General features: G+C 41.2%; 1 protein-coding gene across 1 annotated transcript in view; it reads left to right on the forward strand.

The window, feature by feature from the left end:
- MRPS27 (mitochondrial ribosomal protein S27) overlaps positions 1 to 26,602 on the forward strand; it is an 85,200-nt gene extending 58,598 nt beyond the window's left edge. The window contains exons 9-11 of the mRNA XM_063453754.1: positions 10,915 to 11,057; positions 20,316 to 20,465; positions 26,129 to 26,602. Coding sequence (XP_063309824.1) covers positions 10,915 to 11,057; positions 20,316 to 20,465; positions 26,129 to 26,392 — 557 coding nt within the window. The 3' untranslated portion in view covers positions 26,393 to 26,602. The remainder of the gene's footprint in view (positions 1 to 10,914; positions 11,058 to 20,315; positions 20,466 to 26,128) is intronic.

The following is a 26,602-nucleotide window of genomic DNA, read 5'->3' on the forward strand; positions in this document are numbered from 1 at the left end:
AAAATTATGTGAAATGTTTTTCTCTGTGTACTTAAGTACTCACACTAGCATTGCTGTGCATTAGTTTCAATAGGGTCAAATTTGCAAGGTTACTTAAAAGCATACATAGAGCATATCGAATTGTCGAAGTGCTTTGTGTCTGGTATTTGTCACATTTGTGACTGTTTATAAAATTGTAATTTTATAATTGGGGCAGAATAACTTAGATAGAAAGTGACAGAAGCACTGGCCTAGTGCCACCCAACCTTCCCTTCTCAATGAGCTTATTGGGGAGCATTGGAAAGCAGTGATCTTGCGTGAGTTTGCAACTCCGTAGTAGCCTCTGTTTGGAGTATTTCTTGGAACTGAAAGTCTGTGTTTGGGATAAAGGGGAGGGCGTGTAAAGGTTGCAGACAAAAGATCTGCAGCTTTTGCAGGCTGTTTTTAAATGTATACACCACTGTATGCCCACATCCCCCCCCCCCCCCCCCCAAAACCCAGAAATAAATGCATGTATGTTTCTATTGATTTACATATGCTAAATAGTATTTTTTATTTATTTTTTTAAATGGAGTGTACCTTTAAAGCATGTTGATGAATGATTACATATAGTGCACAATAAATATACTTGGCTTCTGAGCGCTTTTCCCGATTTATAAAATTAGATTTTAAATACTGTTAAAGTGAGTAACATGTTTCCTTTGAATTATGTGCGTCAACAGCACTCCAATGTCAGGTGACATCTGTTCTGATCCATAAATCCAGGGAATTGGGGCACATGTGCAAGAATATAAATGGGGGGCCTCCCAAGATGTAAGCCTGACTCGAAATGATAAGCAGTGCTATCTGGAGAATGCACACATGAAGGACAATACCTGTATGTCACTGCAGGCCTCTGCTGACTGCTGCAACTTGAGCAGTTCTTATCCTGAATAGTATATTGTATCACCTGATTGATTGGCGTTAAAACATTCCTAAATAACATATTCCATCTGTCAGTGCAGAGATCAACACAGTGTGTCACCTCTGGCTTCAAAATGGTTAAAGGGACACTATAGTCACAAGAACAACTACAGCTTATTGGATTTGGTCTGGTGAGTAGAATCATTACCTTCAGGCTTTTTGCTGTAAACCCTGTCTTTTCAGAGAAAATGCAGTGTTTACATTACAGCCTAGGGATAACTCCACTGGCCATTCCTCAGATGGTTGCTAGAGGTGCTTCCGGGGCAGTGCTGCAGCGTAAGCAGCACTGCCATTCAGTGTCTCCACCCTCTGCATGCAGACACTGAACTTTCCTCATAGAGATACATTGATTTATTTAGTCTCTGTGAGGAGATGCTGATTGGCCAGGGCTGTGTTTGGCTTGTGCTGACTCTGCCCCTGATCAGCCTCCTTAACAATCTCAGCCAATCTTATGGGAAAGCACTGTGATTGGCACAGACCACCACTTCTGATGTCAGCAGACAGGCAGTTTCAGAGGCAGACAGGTGCAGAGCCAGCAGCTACTGACTTGAATACAAGTAAGATTTTACTATATTTAGGAAGGCAAGAGGGGATCAGGGGGGCTAGATGGTGGTTTTAACACTGTAGGGTTAGGAATAGTGCCAAATTGACAAATTTGGCACTCACACATGCAAGGTGTGATGTCTAGGTTAGGTTACAGTTAATTATGTTCCCAAAACTCTTGCTGTCCCCCTAATGCCCTGCTTATCAGATAAAGTTATATGAGCATGACTGGCTGAACACCCAACGTAACTCCTGGCAGCGCATTATAGAAGTATCAAATGGGATATTCCAGCCAAAGCAGGAACTTTAAATGTGCGTCTTTGTTTATTATACTTTGTGCAAAAACAGGTGAACTACAGTCTGAAGCATCTGTATTGGTTAAAATAGCTAGAAGCAGTCCAGGTCTGAATCACGCTTTCCAGTCTTGTAAAGACCTAACATCTGTGAGAAGAGTTGGGGAGATAAAGTCTAGTCTAGTTTGCATCTACAAAAACATGACCTGAACACATCTTGACATTCCCATCTCTTCAGGGCTTCACTATTTGTTACATCTTCAGGTTGGCATAATCCACAGAACTGTTAAAAACAATGAATATAACGCACAGTAGATTTGTGGCAAATGATTTAGGTAAACTAGAAAAATGGTCAGAGTTGTGGCAACTGACATTTAATGTGGATAAGTGCAAGATAATGCATCTTGGACGTTAAAAACCCAAGGGCAGAGTACAGAATATTTGATAGAGTCCTAACCTCAACATCTGAGGAAAGGGATTTAGGGGTGATTATTTCTGATAAATTAAAGGTAGGCAGACAATGTAATAGAGCAGCAGGAAATGCTAGCAGAATGCTTGGTTGTATAGGGAGAGGTATTAGCAGTAGAAAGAGGGAAGTGCTCATGCCATTGTACAGAACACTGGTGAGACCTCACTTGGAGTATTGTACGCAGAAGGATATTGATACCTTAGAGAGAGTTCAGAGAAGGGCTACTAAACTGGTTCATGGATTGCAGGATACAACTTACCAGGAAAGGTTAAAGGATCTTAACATGTATAGCTTGGAGTAAAGACGAGATGGGGGATATGATAGAAACATTTAAATACATAAAGGGAATCAACACAGTAAAGGAGGAGACTATATTTAAACGAAGAAAAACTACCACAACAAGAGGACATAGTCTTAAATTAGAGGGGCAAAGGTTTAAAAATAATATCAGGAAGTATTGCTTTACTGAGAGGGTAGTGGATGCATGGAATAGGCTTCCAGCTGAAGTGGTAGAGGTTAACACAGTGAAGGAGTTTAAGCATGCGTGGGATATGCATAAGGCTATCCTAGCTATAAGATAAGGCCAGGGACTAATGAAAGTATTTAGAAAATTGGGCAGACTAGGTGGGTCGAACGGTTCTTATCTGCAGTCACATTCTATGTTTTTAGATTTTTGTCTTTGTTTTACATTCCCATCACATTGAGGTATACTCTCTTTGCAGTGAAGATACTGATATCTCCGCATAGATATTCGTGTTTGTGTAATAAATGGACAGATCTTTCACGTCTTTGGAGTGCTGTGTCTCACCTGTGTTGATTCAGTAAGCGAGTTTGGCAGAGTCTGTTGGTTTTATATGTTAACGTGTATTGCCATTCTAGTGCAGTGCCTGCAGAGTAATATTAGATTTTTTTTTTACTGTCATGATATTTTGCTTCGATTTTAAAAAGCAAATAGCTAATCTTGTGGGATCCTGCAACAGCTGACAGGTTGATAGCGTCTTAATACTGGTGGTGCGTTAAAAACAAGGAGAAGCGTTCTTTGTTCTTTGAACGTAGCAATGTGCGCAGCCATCGTGCAGTGATCATGATACGGTTTAACTACCAGAGTGTAAGAAACAGTCATTCCAAAGAAGCGGATGTTAGAGTTCTCTCAGAGGCGATAAAGGAAAATGCCGAAATGGTTTTGGAAAATCTATTGCTACATCAATAATGCTGTTGGTTCAGCATCTGCAGTGTCAGAACGATTGGCTGGGAAACATTGATACAGGGAAAAGGGGATTTGCATCTGATGCGTTCACATCCTATTACATTGACAGTCCCCGAGTACTTTGCTTTTTATTGCCATGTCATGCTCTCTGCATCTTGCCAAGTCTAATTGAATAGACCTCTCTAGTTGAAGCCTGTGGGCATAGTCTGCCACGGATGGCTAAATATAGGAGTGCGGCTGTGCTCTGTCTATGAACTTTGTAACTGATGTTAGCCGCAACCACTAAAGCTATTCAGAAATTAGCATGTAATATATATCATTGTTCTGTTTGGATTTTTGTTTTTAGTTTTGTGGGATATTTTTTCTTTCTTGATAATAGGCTTATAAATAAAGCCCAATATAGGGACAACATTCTAAAAGTAGAGCAATCGCCGTAGAAACCATTAGAATGTTGCTGCTGATTGCCTGACTATTACAATGTTACCCCTAAATTACACTTTATACATCACTCCGATTTTAAATTCAGCAGTCTGGGAAAGTCTCGCTTTGTGGAACATGGAATTGTGCTTTACTCCAGGGACTTGTTCCTCTGGCAGCCAGGCTACGAGCACAGTAACAGCTGCTTCTTCTGAAGACGAGATTATCTCCTGCAAGATGTATGTTTATTCAGCAGTAATACTAACATCCAGAGTTCAGGTTTGGTTCTGCCTATGAAACGTGCCGTTTGTCCTGGCTTTGTGTTTGTCTTCAAGTGGCTCACAATATCCTATATGTTATGAAAGTTACTAAAATAGAAAATGCAATTATATTAAAAATGTCAGTGTTTTGTTTGTAAGGCAAATGCTAACCCCAGATAAAGGTTTTCTAAATATTGAGGGCTATGACTGATATACAGTGAAAAGATACCATTCTGATTTTTATAAAAAAAAAAAACAGATTTCATTTTTTCACTATAGGGTCACAAACACAAACATGTATTCCTGACCCTATAGTGTTAAAACAACAATCTTGCCCCGCTAAATTTAGTAAAAGTAACTTTTATTTAAGTCTGCAGCTGCTGCTTCTGCCTCTGATCTGCCTGATTGACTGACATAATCAGAAGTAGTGTCCTGAGCCAATCACAATTCTTTCCCATAGGATTGGCCGATATTGTCAAGGGGGCAGATCAGGGACAAAGCCAACACAAGTCAAACACAGCCCTGGCCAATCCGGATCTCCTCATAGAGATGCATTTAAACAATGAATCTCTATGTGGAAAGTTTAGTGTCTCAATGCAGAGGAAGGAGACACTGTGCAGCACTGCCCCAGGTAGCACTTCTAGTAGCCATATGAGGAGTGGCCAGTGGAGGTATCCTTAGGCTGTAATGTAAACACTGTGTTTTCTCTGAAAAGACCGTGTTTACTGCAAAAAGTGAAGGGAATGATTATACTCACCAGAACAAATATATTCTGGTGACTATAGTGTCCCTTTAATTTTTGTTTAAGGAACACTCCTTTGATTTTTTTTTTTTTGTTTGTTTGTTTTGTTTTGTTTTACTTTTCCACTGTTTGATATATATTATAAGAGAACATACATTCATTTTGTACTGCATGTTTTCTTTAAGAGTGTATGCAAAACAGCTCTCAATAGCAAAATACTGTCCCTGACTGCAGCCTTTCCAAGCCCTCTGCTTTATCCCTGGCCCAGACAGGGTTATTTACTAACGTGCAGCATAGCTGACTTGGTGAGTTGTTACAGTTTTCCTATAATTTAAAAATCACTTTAAATTCACCTTGAATTCTCCCTTTAGTGAATAACCCTGAAAGCAGAGGAAATAACCAATAAGGGCGTCTCATTGAAAAGCTACTGTGTCAGAGACGCAGGCACTCATTAGATTGTGGCTTTCTAATAGGTCTCTCAGTAAAGCTCATTGAGAGGGGAGAAGGCAGGCACACTCTAGCCAAGCTGTATGTCACTCCATTAATTCTGTGGATATAATGGAAGAGGATAGAACAGGGCCGGATTAAGAGCCCAGTGGGCCTGGTGCTGATAATTATGATGGGCCTAATTACAAAATCTTATTGACCAAAAACACTAAAACAGTCCTACCTCCTAAGCATCATGTATCTGATGGAGATGATGCTGTAGGGAAACTCATAGGATGCAACTATGAGAAAACACATACCCTTTGCTAATCTCATGCTTTCATCTTTCAAGTAAACCCATACCCCCTAACAGCAGTGTCCAGTAAAGCAGGAAGTCTATGGATGCGGTAAAAGGGTGGGCTACTGACACAAATCACATAACCAGAACGGCCGAAAGGGCGAACATACACAAAAAGGGGGAATGTCTGTGTCCCTATGTCTTCCAGTCCCTTAGTGTTTGTGTCCTCATGTCTCCCAGTGTCCCCATGTCACTAGGGGACATTGAGAGACATTGGGACACTGGGAGACATGGGGACACAGATACTAGGGAACACTGGGAGACCTGGGAAATCTGAGACTCTTGGGGACACTGGGTGACAGACACGAGGGGACACAGGGAGACATGGGGCACTGAGACACTGTTATATATAGGGGACACTGGAGACTTGATAAAAACCTGGGTACAGGTCAAAATGTTGCAGTGTCCAATAAACCTGCTTAAAGCTATCACAGTGAGTGCCTGAGATTTTTTTCTTTTATACTACGGGCACAGAGACACTACGGGCACAGAGACACTACGGGCACAGAGACACTACGGGCACAGAGAGACATGGGGTGTCCAATAAACCTGCCTAAATCTATCACAGTGAGTGCCTGAGATTTTTTCTTTTATACTAGGGGACACTGAGACACTAGGAGACATGGGGACACAGAGACATTGGGAGACTAGGGGACTTTGGGAGTCTAGGGAACACTGAGACACTAGGGACACTGGCACACTACAGACACTGAGAGACACCAGGGACACATGGGGATACTGAGATACTAGGGACACTGGCTGGGAGACATGGGGACACTGCCATGTCTCCTATGTCTCAAAGTCGCCCAGTGTCCCCATGTCTCCCTGTGTCTCCATGCCTTTCAGTGTCCCCATGTCGCCCAGTGTCCCCTAGTGTTTGTATCCCCATGTCTCCCAGTGTCCCTTAGAGTCTGTGTCCTCATGTCTCCCAGTGTCCTGATGTCACTAGGACACTAGGGGACACTTAGAGACATGGGGACACTGGGAGACATGGGGCCACTGAGCCACTAGGGACAGTGGCTGGGAGACATGGGGACACAGACTAGGGGCCACTGGGAGACATGGGGCCACTGTGTCCCTAGTGTCTCAGGGTCATGGGCATCCGAATGGGGGATAAAGGGGGGTACTTGCCCCCCCCCCACGATTTTTCAGCTTGTGCTGCTATTTTTCGTTTTAGTGTGAGAATACAGTGCAATACCAGCACTGGCCAGTAGGTGGCGCTGTGAATGGAGAAAGGCAGGAAGCTACAGCTTATCCCTGCCTCTCTCTCATGACTGAAACTGCAGGGGAGCAGCAAAGAGGCAGCCTACAGAGCAGGAAGGTGAGGGATGGGGGGTGGGGGAGACCGCATAGAGGAAGGTAAAGTAGAAGGAGCAGAAAGGTTCTGCAAGGGGCAGGAGGGGTCAGCAAGGAATAGAAAAGGGCAGCAAGAAGCAGGAAGGGGTCGAAAGGTTTTCAAGGAGCAGGAGGGTAAAGTAGAAGGAGCAGCAAGAAGCAGGAGGGGTCAGCAAGGAGTAGAAAGGGTCTGCAAGAGGCAGGAGGGTTCAGCAAGGAATAGGAAGGGGCAGCAGGAAGGGGTAGGGACGGTCTGCAAGGAGCGGGAGGGGACACCAAGAAGTAGGAAGGGTCTGCAAGGAGCAAAAGGGGTCAGCAAGGAGTAGGAAGAGGCAGCAAGGAGTAGGAAGAGGCAGCAAGGAGCAGGAAGGGGCAGCAAGGAGCAGGAAGGGGCAGCAAGGAGCAGGAAGGGGCAGCAAGGAGCAGGAAGGGGCAGCAAGGGGTAGGAAGGGGCAGCAAGGAGTAGGAAGAGGCAGCAAGGAGTAGGAAGAGGGAGCAGGAAGGGTCTGCAAGGTGCAGGAAGGGTCTGCAAGGAGCAGGAAGGGGCAGCATGGAGTAGGAAGGGGCAGCATGGAGTAGGAAGAGGCAGCAAGGAGCAGGCGGAGTCAGCAAGGAGTAGAAAGGGTCTGCAAGGGGCAGGAGGGGTCAGCAAGGAGTAGTAAGGGTCTGCTAGGAGTAGGAAGGGGCAGCAAGGATAAAGAAGGGGCAGAAAGGAGTAGGAAGGGTCTGCAAAAAGCAGGAAGAGTCTGCATGGAGCAGGAAGGGTCTGCAAGGAGCAGGAAGGGTCTGCAAGGAGCAGGAAGGGGCAGGAAGAATCAGAAGGAACAGAAAGGACCAGCAAGGGGCTGCAAGAAGCTGGAAGGGGCATAAAGAAGCAGGAAGGGCAGTAAGAAGCAGGAAGGGTCTGCAAGAAGCAGGAAGGGCCATCAAGGAGCAGGAAGAGCCATCAAGGAGCAGGAAGAGCCATCAAGGAGCAGAAAGGGATCAGAAAGAGAAAGGAGCAGAATGGCGCAAAATAAGCAGAAAGTAGCAGAAAGGTAAAGGAGCAGAAGGAGCCTCAGAAGACAAAGAAGACTGTGTCAAATGAAGGAGAAGAAAATGAGATTGGAGCACTTCATTCTGGACACCACATCATAAGGCGTTGGTACCTGGGCCTGGCAGGGAAACTTTGGACCTTCTCATCTCCCCAGGTAAAAACAAACAATATCAGTGTTAATGTGTTCACTTTTATTTACTGAGTGTCAGGAAACACAGAGGGCCGCTGGGTAGGGGTGCCGCTGATTGGCTAGATGGGTCAGCTAGCACTCTAAGCCAATCAGTAGCTCCCCATTCATAAAAATGTAAAACATTTTTATGAATCGGGAACTAGTGATTGGCTTAGAGTGTCAGCTGACCACTCTAGCCAATCAACGGCACCCATGCCCAACGTCAATCTGCACTTCCTGACACTCTGTTTCAGAAGTCGAATACCACTGACCAACCTGGAGATCTGGAGCTGAAGGAAGCCTTTGGGGGTAAACCATTTGAGAGAGGTTTCACCCCTTCAAAGAAAGAGCACCCATGGGGCCTCCTTGCATCACAGCATTTTCATTTAGATAAAGTTGTTATGGTGACCAGAATGTTCCTGTAATTTGATGAAAGGAACACTATAGTGTCAGGAATACAAACATATATTCCTGACACCATAGTTGTGAAAACGCTATTCATCCTTGCTTTATGTGAAAATGACTATGCTCCTTCCCTTTCATGACACTGTCAAAAAGGGGCCAAGCATGGATGTCATTACAATTATGCCCCCCCACGGAAAAATTCCTGCGGACGTCCATGCTCAGGGTCCCCATGTTCCCCAGTGTCCCAATGTCTCAGCGTCCCCATGTCTCGGAGCTGCTGTCTGGACTCTCTGTGCAGAGCTGCTCCCCCGTGGATCAGTGAGTAGAGAGAGGCAGGGAGGGAGATGCCGTAACTTCTCATCACTGCCTCTCTCCACACAAACAGCGACCCCTACTGGCCGGCGCTGGTATTGCAGAATAATCTATGTTTATACTGAGACAGACATTTGTATTGCTGATATTACTGCAATACCGGCACCGGCTAAGCAGCCTCAAATACCTGAATACCTGAGAAATACTTCTGAGAAATACCTGGCAACCATAAGAAATACATGAGAAATACCTGGCAACCCTAAGAGTAGCGTGTTAAAAAAAAAAAATGTAAAAAATTTTTTTTTTTTTTTTTTTTTAAAACCAATGGGCCTATTCCATGGGCCTGGGCCTGGAGCTGCAGCTCCATCAGCCCCTATGTTAATCCGGCCCTGGGATAGAACCTCCCCAGCTTTTTAAATGACAGCCATGGAGGTGTTCTGAAAGTGCTGATTTATATTGGGGGGGGGGGGCAATGTTTGTATGGCATTGCCTGACTATACCTTTAAAGGACACTATAGTCACCAGAACAAATACAGCTTAATGTAGTTGTTCTGGTGACTATAATCATTTCCATGCAAACACTGTCATTTCAGAGAAGCGGCAGTGTTAACATTGCCCCCTAGGGACACCTCCAGTGGCCACTCCTCAGATGGCCACTGGAGGTGCTTATTGGGGCAGTGCTGCACAGTAGGCAGCACTGCCATTCAGCGTCTCCACGCTCTGCATTAAGACGCTGAATTTTCCTCATAGAGATGCATTGATTCAATGCATCTCTATAAGGAGGTGCTGATTTGGCCAAAACGGTGTTTGCCTCACCCCCATCCCGCCTGCTTGCCAATTTCAGCCAATCCAATGCTTTCCTTATGGGAAAGCATTGGATTGGTAAATTCTGATGATGTAACCAAGGAGGCGGATTGGGGGCGGGGTCTGCGTTAGTGGACCCGCGCAACACTGGAAAAGAGGTGAGTTCTAGCCTCTTCTAAGGAGGGCAAGTCAACTAAACTGTGGTTTTAACACTGTAGGGTCAGGAACACATGTCAGCAACACAGAATAAACTTTCTCATATCCAGAATTTACGTACATGTCAAATAACCAAAACCTTTAAATATATTTATATAAGGTTCCATGAGCATATTCAACACCAAAAAAAATCCCCCCTTACTTGATGATCTATACAAGCCACATTAACCAACAATGTTAATCCATTTTAGATTCCTTAAAGCAGAGATAGGCTCTCTAATATATAACTGTAACATTATAAATTGATGTGTGCACAATACCTAAAATTTCAATTTATAGGAACCTTTAACCCCTTAAGGACACATGACATGTGTGACATGTCATGATTCTATTTTATTCCAGAAGTTTGGTCCTTAAGGGGTTAAAGAAACATGCACATACTGCATTTCCATAGACTGCAGTGAGAAACGTCTGCTAGTATAGTCGATGGAGAAGACCTCTTGTTGATTATATTGTTACATGAATAAAAATTTACAATGTTGTGCATCTTGTTTGCCCTTATTTTATGTGTCTTTTCGATTGTAAGCTCATGGGCTATCTAAACAGGCACTTGGTATAAAAGAGCTTCAATGGCTAGATCTCCGCTCACGGGCAGGGTTATCTTTGCTACAGTGTTTGGTCTGTGTATATTGTATTGGCCCCCCCATCCCCCCAACTGTACAGCTCTGCAGAATATGTTGGCGCTTTATAAATGCCAGGGATAAAAACATAACACGTTCATGAGACACCAGTCACCTATTAACATCAATCATTTTGCTGTCTGTAACAGTCACCCTGTGATTTAATTGAAAAGCTTGCAAATGCATTTATTTATTTATGTTGTTAACCTTGTGATATCGACCTATTGAGCTGTCTCATCACTGTCAAGAAATGACTTTAGCAGAATCCCTTATACATGTTTCATGTTGGACTGGTTAAAGAATAAAAATTCTAAAAGAATGCCAGAAATGTCAATGTATTTTTGTTGTAATTTGATACAGGAAAAGTTGAATTGTGTCACGGTTTGCGAGCTGTTTACAATCAGATGCCCCTATTGTGGACCCCCGGTTATTTCAGAAGAGCGTTGGATGTGATGGAGAATGTGTCTCAAATGTCTGGAGATATCAAGTTAAGCAGGGATGCTGTAAGTTTATTTGTATTTCTTTAAGCTACAATGTTATAATGTTCATAAATTCCAAATGTTAAAGGGGCAGTCTAAACACCATAAAATCATAGTGTCTTTCCTAGTGGTTATGGTACTATTAGGATACTGGCCATGTCCTCTTCATCAGAATAAAACCATATTTGAGGGCTTTGAACAATAACTAGGGGCTTCCTGAGGCACACCCTAACCCTTTTGCCTATATCTAAAGTGGAAAGTCACCTTCTGTTTTAGCAGTATCCGTTTCATGAGGACCCCCTCATGAGAACCCCCTCATTTTTGTCAACCTGTTAAAAAAATAAATAAAAAATAAATAAAATAAAAAAACAGCTTGGGGACATTGCTGGTAACCTCATTGTACCATATCCACTTTATTGGCGAATAGTTATGATGCATAGACTGTCCCTTTAAATATTATTCATTGCTAAAGTAATCGTAATATATACATACTATATATAAGGATTATAGAGAGCAGATGAATGACTTTGGAGAAAGTACAAAACTGCTATTAATAAAATGTAGTAATTTTTCATCATTAGTCTTTCATGTCAAAGGGGTAAACATTTCAAAGGAAAGAATATTCTAAACCGTACAGCTCTCTCTGGTTGAATTTCTCCAATTAATGACTGTTAACCGTTCGTAAGCAGGTCTAGTTCTAGAGCATTTACAAAGGCCTCAATAATCTTTCACTTGAGTATTGGTGCAGATTTTTTACCAGGCGCTGACTCATGGAGTCAGCTCATCGTTTTTGTTATTAAGATTATGACATGCTTATATTACTGTACCAAATGTTGGGAACTGGTTTTGAAAGACAAAAACAGACTAGGAAATGTAATGTAATAGGTGTCAGTACACATGCAGAGGTCTATATTCAGTGTTGAAGAAGTGGATGCTGTGCACCATAATGATAAATTCTCTTTCTATGTTACCTCAATCAAAACGTGTAGTTGTTATGATGATTGCATGTCTTTTTTTTGATAAGCTGGTCAAAAAGTTTAAGGAATCTGCTGCAATGTATTCTTAACGACCAAATTAAAGAGCTTTTTATCACCTTGTTAAAACATTGAATGGAAAATATAGTCACAGAACTACAGCTTATTGAATTTTTTCTGGTGAGTAGAATCATTACCTTAAAATTTTTTTGCAGTAAACACTTACTTTTCAAAGAAAATGCAGTGTTTACATTACAGCCTAGTGATAACTTCACTGGCCGCTCCTCAGATGGCTGCTAGAGGTGCTTCCTGGAGCAGTGCTGCACAGTGTGGCTGACATTCAGTGTCTCTCTCCACTCTCTGCATGGAGACACTTAACTTTCCTCATAGTGATGCATTGATTCTGATTGGCCAGGGTGGCATTTAGCCCCCCCCCCCCCCCCCCCCTCTCCTTCCCGCCCAAGTCTGTTTCCTTGCCAATCTCAGACAATCCAATGCTTTCTTATATAAAACCATTGTGATTGGCTGAGATCATTACTTCTGATGATGCCAGCCAAGGTGGCGGATCGGGAGTGGAGCCAGCAGCGGCAGACTGGAATAAAGGTAAGATTTTACCATATTTAGGGGGGCAAGAGGTGACCAAGGGGGCTAGATAGTGTGTATCACTATAGGGTCAGGCATACACGTTTGTGCTTCTGACCCTATATTGTTCCTTTACTATATTTCCATTTTGTTGAAAGGAACATTCTAAGCTCCAAAACTACTTGATGGGTGCCAGGATAAGTCTTGGTTTTTATCATCTCTCAGAAACAGAGGGGCCCAAAGATTATTTGCTCCATAACTACTACAGTTATTGATTATTGAAATGATTATATTAGTCATAACAGAACTATTTCCTAAATGTTATTCCTTTGTTCTATTGCTACATTATTGATCTAGTTTAAATATATATGGAGCATGGCTATATACATGCAGAATAACTTAAGGGGGTTGACTACTTTAGGAAGGCAATGCCAGTGGTGATATCTGTGTAAAAGATTTAGAATCTTGGGGGTTTATTATTACCCAGGGGGTCCGTTCTTGCATAATACTTTCTGACATTTACCTAGACTGTTTTCCATAAAATCTATACGATGTCTTGTAGTGTGGCCATGCCAGACTAAGGTTTTTTTTATTTCTGCTATTTGTGACTGACTCACTAGAATCCTACAAAGTAAGCGCCCGTGACAGCAATGAAGCCGTAATGTATGCCAGGAAAGAGATCTTCTCTTAGCTGAATCTTCCAAGCACTCTCTTTTCTTCTCATTTCCTTTCCTAAAGCTAATCGGTCCCAATGGAAATTACGCTTGGGTCAGACAGACGCACTGTGCAATCTGATTAGGTTTATTTGTACTGTACCAATTAACTGCTTAAGTGCTGGAGGATTTGTGGGTTTTTGCTTCTGAGTTTTTTGTTTTTGTTTTGTTTTTTAATACACAAAGCAAACCAGTCACGCCAGTTTCTATTTAATAGATTGAATCGCACTAAGCAATTAATATATTGGTTGTCATAAATATAAAATATCTGTATATTGTTTAATAATAAAATGTTTTTAGTATTACTTGACCCTTTTTTTGCATTGAAATAATTAGCCCATCTCCAGCGCTGTCACAGTTGTGTTATTCCAGATTTTGTGCTTGTCTCGGGGCCCTTTACTGGAAACCACAGCAGCGCTCCCCAAAGCAAGGCACATCTTCCCCAATGGTGCTAACTTGCTAGTTTGATTGGCGATGTATTGACATGTTAGCGGAATTATGTCTGATTTCTCTCCATTCTTAGAATCCTCCAGCAATGCTGGAGAGCATTTACCTTTCAATAAAGTGACCCACTAATTATTTTTTTAAAGAACATTTTCTAAAAGTATGAAGCCAGGGCTCTGAAAATACTGAAGAAAGAAAGTTGGCCATATGGGCGGGGACGGTCTCTTGGACTGGGGCGGGGACGGTCTCTGTGCTGCAGATTGTGGAAAGGTTTCCACACCTTTTTTGGTTCTTTTGAAAATGTAAATAAAATTATTTAAAACAAAATAATACTGTTATAAATGATCTATAAATCATTGCCATAGATTCGTGAACACTTAACATTCTGATCTCCTACATAAGAGTGGGCTGAATGTGTAGGATAAAAAGGCTGGGACCTGAATGAAAACACTTGGGAGGTATGAAGTATAGCTCATATTTGCCGTTTTCATTGCTGTGATAAAAGATAAGCTGCAGAACCATATCCGATCTCTGGTTCCCCTTCATTCCGAATTAGCCATGTCCCTGTTAAATTGCTTTATCAGCTGAGAGCCTCAGGGTAGGAATATGATTAAATTGTATAACCGTCTATAGCCCAAACCTTTATTTGCTGCTTATTTTCTCCTGTAACAAACACAAAAAGCCTGATTGTTCACCTACTATTCTTGTTCTTATTCAGACCTTCGTTCCATTTTGTCCGGGTGCCATTTGTTTGAATTACAAACAAAAGATGATGTATTTTATCAGGAGGTTACATTGCAGCAGTTATATACTATCAATATTGTTAATGTTCATAGAAATGGAATATGTGGCCTCCTTATATCATTTTACACTATATTTAAAGTGACTCTGCAGTGCCAGGAAAGTGCCCCCCTCCCTCCCATGTTGCTGAGAGGGTTAAAACTCCTTCGCTCCTCGCCGACGTTAGCCGGCGGGGGGAGACCTGCTGCGCGCGCAATAGACCTCCCCATTTTTCAATGCTTTCCTATGGGGATTCCGGCGACGCTGGTGGTCCTCATGCATAGCATGAGGACATCCATGTAGTTTAAAACATTTTAAGAACCCGGAAGTCCCTCTAGTGGCTGACTGATAGACAGCCACTAGAGGAGGACTTAACCCTGCAAGGTAATTATTGCAGTTTATAAAAACTGTAATAATTACACTTGCAGGGTTAAGGGTGATTGGAGTTGTCACCAAGACCACTCCAATGGTCAGAAGTGGTCTGGGTGCCTGGAGTGAGACTTTAATGAAGGCATTAATGCACTCACAGCAGGCAATCTTAGAACGTTGTAAGGTAGTTATTAGTTGGCCTTCAGATGTCAACTTGTAATGAATGGCATTAAAGCTGAACTGTCAAATTTAGTTTGTTTAACCCCTTAAGGACCAAACTTCTGGAATAAAAGGGAATCATGACATGTCACACACGTCATGTGTCCTTAAGGGGTTAAATAAACATTAATGGCATTTTGGAATATCTACCATAATGTTCTTAGTTAGTGGCTGGTCTGCATTAAATAAATTGAAATTGTTTCCAATCCAGCATGCATCTGAACAAAATTGGACCTTTCATGGATAAAATGTGAGGATGACAGATCACTTTAAAGGAACACTGTAGGGTCAGAAACACAAAATATTCCTGACCCTATAGTGTTAAAACCACCAAGTGGCCTCCTCTTCCCAAACTAAATATAGAAAAATCTTACTTGTATTCAAGTCTTCAGCTGCTGCCCCTGCCCCTGATTTGCCTGCTTACAGTTGACATCATCAGAAGTGATTCTGTAAACCAATCACAATGCTTTCCCGTAGGATTGGCTGAGACTGTTAAGGAGGCAGATCAGGGGTAGAGCCACCACAAGCCAAACACAGCTCTGGCCAATCCACATCTCCTCAAAGAGATGCATTTAATCAATGCATCTCTATGAGGAAAGTTCAGTGTCTGCATGCAGAGGGTGGAGACACTGAATGTTAGTCACAATTGTGCAGCACTGCCCCATAGGAAGGACCTGTAGTAGCTATCTGAGACGTGGCCAGTGGAGGTATCCCTAGCCCGTAATGTAAACACTGCATTTTTTCAGTGTTTACTGCAATGATTCTGCTCACCAAAACAAATACAATAAGCTGTTCTGGTGACTATAGTGTCCCTTTAATGTATTTAGACATTTGCTTGTACCCTATATCGTAAATGTTTAAAGACATATTCACCTCCAAATTTCCTCCGCTACTCCATCATTTAATCCCCTATATGATGCATTAACATACTATAACTGTTAGCATTTGGCTGCCTACTAGGAATTGTGATATACGCCATATTTGTAGGCTGTTAAAACAAAAAATAAAGTAGCCATCTCATTCAAAACTATATATTTGTTACACGTCTTTTTGTGCCACTGGCATTGTCTCATCCTTGTCATTTGTTAATTTTAATTACTTTGTATCAACGTCTGCTTCCTTAGAAGTAAAAAAGGAGTTTCGGGGAGTTAGTGTCACCCCCAAACACCACAAAATCCTAAAACAATTGACCGTCCTGCTTTTATTGTTAATACAACTAATAATCATAATAATAATCTGATTCAATGTTCACCTATTCATGAGATGTTTTTAAAATGTTTTATAAATTTGGAATATAGTAGTTGTGAGGTTGACATCTTATATCATGATGTGAACATTGAAATATATTTTTCCTCCGTCCCCTGACCTCTATCCTGTATATATCTCATACTTATATGAACATATTTTCTTAAGATGACATTTTAATTAAAACCTCTTAGTTGCAAAATATATATATATATATATATGTGTGTGTGTGTGTGTATATATATTCTCTCTCTCTTTCTCTCCCCCCCTCCTTTAAAGGACCACTATAGTGCCCTGAGGGTGCCCCCACTCTCAGGGCTCCCCTCCCGTCGGGCTCTATTTGGTGGAAGGGGTTAAATTTACCTCTTTCTCCAGCGCCGGGCCGGGAACTCTCCTCCTCCTCGGCTGAATTCGCATGAGCCGTGTACGCATTCAGCCAGTCCATAGGAAAGCATTCACAATGCTTTCCTATGGATGCTGGCGTCTTCTCACTGTGAAAATCACAGTGGGAAGCGCCTCCAGCGGCTGTCAATGAGACAGCCACTAGAGGCTGGATTAACCCTATTATAAACATAGCAGTTTCTCTGAAACTGCTATGTTTATAGAATAAAGGGTTAATCATAGCTGGACCTGGCACCCAGACCACCTCATTAAGCTGAAGTGGTCTGGGTGCCTATAGTGGTCCTTTTATATCGCCTACCATAAATATGTTAACGCAACTGTTATTTACAATGAATATTTAAGCAAGTGAAGAATTGCACCCGTTCCATTTAAACGTCAGTGATAACTCATCACATGGAGTCAAACATGCAGTAATTACATGCAGAACATATATTTACATTACAGTTAGCTTACTGTACCTAGGGGCACTCACTTTAACTGGAATGGAGTCACAAGTGTTTTAAAAGATTGCTAAAGTATTTAAGAGAGATACCAACAAAAACAATGCAAATCCACTGTAAATCAGCTCACAAAGTCAAGGGTGAGCAATATAAAGAGGAGTTTGTTGGGTTGTAAATATTTAAGGGTAATGGAGAGAGCTCTGGGGGGGAACATACTATCATAACAAGCATGCATACATCAGCTGTTTAACCAGTTCCTTTGTACATGAAAAGCTGCTGTAAGGAGGAACTCGGTTGTTGAATATTTGATTAAGTTTCATATTTGCCCTCTTTGGCACAGGAGTTCCCATTAGAGCATTAATGGCCCAAACCCGTCCATTAAACCCACTCAATCCTTCACTACCAGTGTAATATAAGAAACCTCACCTCTAAACCTTGTATAGTACATCCTCCCTTCATACGAGCCTGTGGGAGAGGGGTTTAATATACATATTTAGTTTGATGCTTCAGAGGAGGGGTATGTCTAGTGATTGACTGGCAGATGTTTTTGGATTGGCCTGTCACTGATGTAAAAAGGCTCTCAAAAAGTAAACTAAAAATAAAGCTGCAAAACTAGTTCCAATAATAACCAACGCACAGCAGGGGAGCATTTTAAACGATAAATCTGATACTTATTGGAAGATTGAGGATCTCAACGATAAGTGGAAACACATGTTAAAGAAAAATATAATATGCCATATAGTGCAAATCATATGTGATAACTTTGGTGTAAAACCGCAAAATACTTGTGCTAACTATATTTTGTATCAATAAGTGTAAAGAATCTAATTATATAATGTGGCTGTGGCATGGTATTCTATTTTAGGGGTACTTACCCATCAATGAAATCGCATGAGTTGAGCCATTTAGCATTTTCAAATACTTACTTTGATGCCCATCTAGATTCCTCATAATCTGATATCTCTGTTTTATGTACTTTTTGTTCATTATTGGTCATTTTAATTGATTTGAATCCGTTATATTTTAATATTTAACTGTGTTGGGTAGTTGTAAGTCATTTTCTACATTGATTTATATGGAGTTATCCCCACCATTGATCCCCCAACCTGACACACATTCTCTGGCCTCTTCTGTTGTTTTAAGTAATTCTGGTTGCCTCTTCAGTGTCACTATAGCGAACATAGTTCCTACAAAGTTTCAAAACATTGTTAGGAGTTGTCGAACACATTGTAACTAGCGGCGGTTCCCAGTTTACCAGGGACCTCACTGGATGGAGTTTAACTGTAGAAAGTATGTTTCTTTGACTTATTACACAGCCGGTCACATTACCTCCACCATGAATAAATATTGGAATGTGGCAGAGTCTACCCTGGCACAAAATATCTGGTGATTGCGTGCTAGTGCCACAATTGCAGATTTTTATTTATTTATTTATTATTATTTGCATTAACTTTCATGATATCAATTGGCAATACTGCAATCAATTAGATTAGGAACTAAAAGAACTCTATGCTCGTCTACACAATACAGCATGAACTGGTATTCAACACAAAATGAAACGTTGAAATCTAGCTGATTCTTTGTCCAACACGAATGCTTCACATCTCCCTGTACTCGCAATCTCACAAGAAGAGTCACATTTTTATTTTATTTTAATTTTTTGCCAATGAATTTGAAATGTTGAATGTTGCCGTCCTTTGCAATGACTCTTAAGTTTAATGGCTTTGGACACAAAGTGCATTGAGTTTTTACATTCGTTTTATTGATTTGTCTCTAGCTTTCCGTTATGAAATTTGTTGAGTAATTGCATTACATAATGTTATTGAGTACAGTAGCCTTTATGCATGTATGTAGGCCATTAATCCATTTATTGTTAACCCACACAATGCATCCCCTTCCAACAGTACATACAAAGCAAGCTATACTTAGGATTGATGGTTTTCCCTTTGTGAGATTTTATATTCTTAAAGAAAAACAAACATTACGGTTTCATTATCAAAAATGTTAATTATTTCTCCTGGTTAAGTTATACATTATGAGACAATAAGAAAGGCTTAAAACATTGGAAACCTAAGAGAGAAAATCCCATAATGTAAATTATGAATACTTTAACAATGGGCACATAACAAACACATCTGAAAGAAAAAAAAAAAAAAAGACAAATACAAAATGTGTCAAAAGACCTAAAAAAAAACAAAAAAAAAACAAGCCATCGCAATTAGACTTAAGGGAATGCCGTAGTCCAAACATCTAGCAGTGATGTAACGATGGTTGTTTGGGGGTTTTTTTGGGTGGGGGGAGGAAAATTGCTAAAAGTCAATAAAATGATAAGATAAGGTTAATCCAGGGTTCATCTTAACAATATTGCACCTGGGTTCAAGGACAAAATGGCCCCTGTTAATTACCCAAATGCCATATTGCCCGAATTCATTCCACTTTCCCCAACTCCCATCTCCATTTTCCCTAGTCCCCACACATCCCCACCAAACTCCCACCCACACTATTGCTGTATTTACAAGTCTTGTCCTCATTGCCATTTTTACATAAGACGACTTCTTATGCCATCTTCCCATCTCTATGCCATTGACGGTAAACTTGTGGCACCAGTAGTCCAGACATACCATTCAGATAATAAATAAAAGCCTCTTAATGTCAGAACCTGCAAGCAAACTATTCTTCAGGTTATGCCACTGCTGCTGTTTGTACGCAATCACTACCATTCCATCACATTTTTTCCTTCCTATTGCCCTTGAAAGAGAAAGCCGTCATATTGCTTCTTATCTCCCACCTGTCTTAGAGCCATTGCAATCTGATTGGATTTGGAATGCCTGGAGGTGCCCTCATTCATAGTTCTTCTCTGTGTGGCGACTTCCCATTTACACAATATGTGGTCCATGCCTGATTTCGTTGGCTAATTACACAAACCATTTTTTTTATTTATTTTTTTTATTTTTTTACAATCCTCCCCTTTTCAGCTAAATACATAAATACTCTTCGCTGTCATGTCACTTTTTTTTTTGTAAAGAAAATAACCTTTCCATCATCCAGATTGTAGTTATTGTTTTTCTTCTGTATGCTCCTCCTTTTTATATTTACTATGCTTTGAATTTTCAGATTGACAAGCTAAAGGAATGCTTGGATGATGCACTATCTAAACAATCAGAAAACACTGCGTCTGAAAGCGCTGAGGTGTCAGAAACCAAAAGTGAAGATTCAGGGAAGACAGAGATGACTTTGCTCTCAGAATACCTTACGAGATTTCAGGTGAGATAGTTGCCCTAGTTCAACTTCCAGCTCAGGGTATTTAACATTCAAATGAGCAGTTTTAATTCTTTGCCTGTTGCCATTTCAGTCTTCCCTGCTTTCATATTTCAAGTAACACATACAAATTGTATGTATATTGAATTCCAAAAGCAAACCGCTAGGATCTCTGCATTCAAGGTCACAAACCTTAGCGATTATCAGGAATCACCCCTCCCTTACCTGTGCCTTACGAAGGTTTGAAAACCTTGTGAAAACGAGTTTAAACGGATACAGAGTATATCATAGAAATATCATTGTATTCATCTTACACGTAAATAAATCTGATTTGTATAAGTATAACATAAATTCATTTTAAACACAAATGCGATCTGCTGTAGTACCTTTCTATGTCCGGCATCTCAATTTCCAGTCCCCTAGATTTTCCAAAGGTACAAATCCCATTAATCTCTGTCGTTCTATTGCATTCAAAGAATTCTGGGTGTGGGGGGCGGGGCCTAGCAGCCAAGATGGCTGGACTCGTGCTCTAGGAGCTCCGGCACCGAAAAACGCTGAAACGCTCATTCTAACCGGACAAACGAAGCTCATAGCACACAAGGCCCAGGAAATGAAAGGGCACTACATACAGAACAAAATGATACCAGTCCCGAGCCGGAGCTCCATGGAGTTACCTGTACCGGCCATGCGGCCTGAACTGAAGTGGGGCCTGAAACCAGGGAGAGGCGGCCGACCTCCCGGAACGGAGCCCGCTCATAAGCGTGGGAATATCAAGACCCTGCTGCCCCCCCCTCTGGACCGGCGGGGGATATCCCGGTCCACGCTGGGGACGACCACCCCAGCAACACTGCCTGACCAACCAACGAAATCTACAGCTAGACGTGACTCGCGAGACCCAAACAAAATGGCGGTACAATTAAGACCAGCGACAAGGCTCACACTGCTCAAGCCTCCCAACAGCACTATAGAGTTCTTTGAAACACTCTGCACTCACCTCTGGACGAAGCTCCAAAATCGAGGACAGTCATTCCTGCAGGCGAGAAGAGAAGCAGTGGCCTGGATCCGACCGGCAGCCAAAAGACAAATGGGTAGACTCTCCCCACGAACCTCCAGAAAGGGACCCCAGGGGCAACGCCGGGAACCAATATGGCGGGAAATGACACCAGGCTCCCCGGGGGCCAGCATATGCACCAACACACGTCAGGACGAGACCCATAAGTATGCCCGACCTGAGCATCACCCGGCGGTTCCAGGAACTCTGGACCAGCGGAGAACAACCTCACATTCCCGGGCACAAACAGCTGACAGCGACGCTCACCAAGCTGCAGCACGGACTCCCACTGGGGAGAGAAGCGGGAGAAGAGCCCCTCCGCGATCCACTGGAGAGAGAAGCTCACTGGGGCAACGAACCGGCCTACAATCACACGGGACATTACACCGATCTGCCCTGAGCTTTCCGACCTTGGGAATAGGCTGACCGATTATTTGCATGGCAGGGCAGAATCACCTTGTGCACCATGGACTTACCGGCCTGCAGCTGCAGACGCCCGATCCTGTGTAAATTACATCACTAAAGAGTATTTTGTCCTGCCACGTATGTTTAAACAAAGTTTATTTTGCTTTTGTTTTTCACCTCTTTTATCTCTAGCACAGCCATGTGTAACCCTGAAACGCCTGCCACACTGCCTCGCATGAGTACTTTTAGCAGAAGCACCTGTTTTTGCTGTCTGCACAGCATGAAACCCGCTGCCCCTAGCATACCCCATATAGGGATACATTTACTCAAGCACACAGCACAGGGCATTCCATAGTCACCACTATATATATACTGTGCCACTAGCTCAGCCCAGTTATTGTAGACATATAGTGGGCAAATTGTTCATATGTAATTTCCCTCAGCCGGCAGCCTTCGGTGCAACCTAGAGTCCGAAGGTTGTTTTCACATGCCGAACTTGTCACCAAAAGCCTGATTATACTTTACTTTATAAATAGAGGGGCAGGTGAAACGTCCGCCGATACTTTATTTTATTTTGTGCTCTACTTTGCTAAACGCCTCCTATGGGCATTACAGACGGCACGACCCCGCGGGTCATTACAATAATCCTGCTTTCCCAGCACGTAATCAACTGAAAAGTACACACTTAAGCAGTCCTGATATGATTGATGTTTTACCTCTTTTCTGATTTACTCACGTTATGTCTAGATTATTCAGTGATGCTATCCTGACTCTTGGGCAAGATATAGCAATGTTTTTTAGTCATGTTCTGAGAACCATGCCTCCACATAGAGCATCATAAGCCTGACGTCTAACCCTACCCCCAATGTCTTAGTTATGTACCTAAGCTTGATAAACTCGCGACTCCTATATCTACCTACCTAGCATATTGACAATGACCTTAACTTATGTCTGAACGTCAAAACCAGCTCATTATTTTGTTTTCAACGTATACCTAGCTCAAATGCCGATTTAGCCATGTTGAACGACAGTTATCTTGTTGCATTTTATTTAATTTCACGCTGACGACACTACTGTTTAACCACGCTAGTTAAAATCATAAAAAATTTGTGCAGACTCTCATGCCACTGTTATGCCAATGTATATCTTGAAATACGCTGTTGTGGCGTCTGTGGATTCCTTGTACCCTCCTGCACAGCAAAAATAAAGAATTAAAAAAAAAAAAAAAGAATTCTGGGTGTTATAGACAATAAACATCTTGGGGGCAGAGTTTGATGTCCCTTCTTGGTGTTTGGGTACTTCTTGTGGTAGCAGTCCATCTGTGTTAGTGAGGGGCTCCCAGCAAACACCAAACACAACATTGTACAGTAGGAGCTGGATATACAATTTCTTCTGTACTTACGGATTGCAGGTATTTTATATGTTTCGTTAACATCTATTTTACAGTTTTACATAAATAATTCCAGACAGGTCTATTCAGTCACTTGAGAAATACCACGTATTATGCCAAAAAAGCAAAAAAACTATAAAATAACTTATTTGAAGAATTCCAGTTCAGTTTTGACTTTAAATAAAAGAAAAAAATGGAATTTCAACAATTCCCAGGTAAGTGAATAATCATGTGAACATTATTGTACACAACATATTAAGGTGTTGTATTTTTGTTACCCTAAACATACATTCCTATTTCTCTAGTGCTTTAAAGGAACACTATAGGATCTGGAACACAAATCTGTATTCCTGATCTTATAGTGTTAAAACACTATCTAGCCACCTGCCTCCCCTAAATATAGTAAAATCATACCTTTATTCCAGTCTGCTTGGCTCTGCCCCTGATCTGCCTCCTTGGCTGACATAATCAGAAGTGATGATCTCAGTCAATTGCAATGCTTTCCCATAGTAAAGCATTGGATAGGCTTAGATTATAAATTCTGATGATCTCAGCCAAAGAGGTGGGCTGGGGGCAGAGCCAAACACAGCCCTGGCCAATCAGCATCTCCTCATAGAGATGCATTGAATCAATGCATCTCTATGAGGAAAGTTCAGTGTCTCCATGCAGAGGGTGGAGACACTGAATGCACTGTCACAGGAAGCACCTCTATTAGCTATCCGAGAAGTGGCCCGTAAAGGTATCCATAGGCTGTAATGTAAACACAGAATTTTCTCTGAAAATAGTGTTGTTTACTGCAAAACGCATGAAGGGAATGATTATACTCACCAGGACAAATACAATAAGCTGTAGTTGTGTTGGTGACTATAGTGTCCCTTTAAATACAGCAGCACCATCAGGAAGTATATATTTGATTATTTCTAATGAAAGCACCACTTAAATTAGACATTTTATTCCGTTGGCACAGAAAGTGCGTGCTTGACTGCAAAAAAATAATATATCGAGTACTGATTCCTACAAAAATCTGCAAGTGGTAGATTAGAAAACTGGAAAATCTCTTATTCCCCATCTCTCAGATGTTTCTTCCTCGTAGTAAAACTTAGTTGACAGTCTCTTTGATTACAGTATCTGAGCATTGCAAATCCCAGACAGTGTTTGTCAACTTAAAGTCCCAAGGCTATTAGCTGGATTAGCAAATTCCATGTGCAATACCGCTTACAGGGTACAATTTTAATTATTTTTTGTAACGGAAAATATTTTTTAAGAAACCATTGTTTGACCCTTCCCTTTGCCTGTGAATTATTTGCACAGCTAGCTCCTCTCAATGTCATTATGGGCTCTTTTGGAAGGACGGAATGAGACAGCAGGGAATGATATTGACTGACAGGCACTTGGCAAATTAGGGGATCGTTACAGTGGCAGCTTTTAACTATTTCCTAGATAATGATAGCAGCTAATCTTGTGCTGTTGGGATTGATAATGTTCTTTCTTAGTGAAATATTAACGATTTATTTTTATACCAAACTTAGACTCTTCTTTTAGAATTAATTAAATTAATGAATTTAGACATTTTTATGTTTATTTTAGGTACTACTTGGGAAAAAATGTGTATTTTAATGAAGTGCAGCATAGAATAAAGTGGAATTATATTAATACAGGGAAGATGTGTCAGATTGCTCATGGAGGTGGGGGATAACCCCTATAGGTAAGTAAAGATAAAAGAGGAGGACTAGAGAACCAAGGGGACCTCCGTGTCTCCCCCTGGTTCTCTATTCCTCCTATTTTATCTATAGAATAAAGTGGTTTAGGTTTTACAGATATACAGGTTTTTTTTTTGTTTGTTTTTTATATTTCACTCTTACTTTGTACTTATTAAGTTAAAATGTGATCCCCTTAATTTCTTCTTGATTTTACATTTTATGGTTTCATTTACAAATTCGGAGCCGGTGTCTGTAAAAAGGATCACGTCACCAAGAAATGTTGCTGCTTAGACCCAGGCTTTCCGATCTTAAAGTGCACCTGTCTTTAAAAAAGAAAAACTATGTGACACTGTGCTGAAAATAGAATTCCCTCTATATGTTGTTATCCTGGTTGCTAGCAAATGTATAGATTTTATTTTATTCTACTTTATTTCCTGTATGTAATTCATCCTTAACATTTTACTATACACATAGGATGTAATGGCAAGATATATACAATCTATGGGCAGTAGTATGCACAGCAACCCCATCTCTATGTGACCAAAGAGGTATTCCACTGTTACTGTGGTTCATTTTGCATATTAAGCATTTTAAGAAAGCCGCACGTGTCATTTTTGGGGGCTTGGCATTTGTCCTTGCAACCATCCTTTTCATTTAACGTTGTCCTGGAGGTGGAAGAAGCAATCTTCAGATAAGTATATTGTTACAGTGTCGGTATATTCAGGGCTGTACAGCCGGTATAGGATACAAAAAATTTTCACGAACAGGAGGTGGTGAGGGCTCTGTTCAAACTGGTGAACCTCAATGTATAAACAAAAATAATGATTTTTTTCAAAAAAATACTGTTATATAAAAAAACAGAACAAAAAACTATTTTTTTCATTGAGAATTTTAACGTAAGTTCACGTAGGATTAAAAAAACAAGTGCTTTGTGCGAGATGTGAATGCTGAAACACATTTTCTGTAACACACCCCGTGCTTCAAATCTCTAATGCTAACTATGTACTAATTGTGTCTGATCGGCTGCCTGTTAGATGCTTTATCTTTGTAGCCTGTGGGGCTAGTAGTTATTATCGTATATAATTGTTTCCAATTTTTCTCTTTCTCTGTATCGTTCCATCAGGAGCTGAATGCAAAGCTTGCATCTCTTGGCATGATTGAAGCCGACAGCCTGCTGAGCCTGACCACCCAACATGTGCAAGAAAAGCTGCCAGAGTGTGAAAAGGAAGATATTGAAAAATACGAGGAGCAGCTCAAAGACTGGCAACGGGAACGAACCGAGCTTAATGCGAGAGAAAAAGAAATGAAAGAAAAGGCTAGACAAGAGTTTGAGGCCAGGCAGGCAGCCAAAGAAGCCGCAGAACAGCAACATCTTGCTACTGTATAATTATCTCTAATTTACCCATGAAATTATAAAAACATACAAAAAGAAATTAAAATGAACTCGTCCCATTTTCTATTTCGATGTTTTATAGTGTATTTGTCCCAGTAAACACTATTTAAATATGAACAGAAATCTGTATTAAATTACATTTCTGCAGGGGAAAAAATGATGTGTAATGAATGCTGCCATCTTGAATAAATTTAGATTATCTCA

This window comes from Pelobates fuscus, chromosome 5 (assembly GCF_036172605.1).
Source record: "Pelobates fuscus isolate aPelFus1 chromosome 5, aPelFus1.pri, whole genome shotgun sequence".
In the NCBI taxonomy this organism is placed as follows: domain Eukaryota; kingdom Metazoa; phylum Chordata; class Amphibia; order Anura; family Pelobatidae; genus Pelobates; species Pelobates fuscus.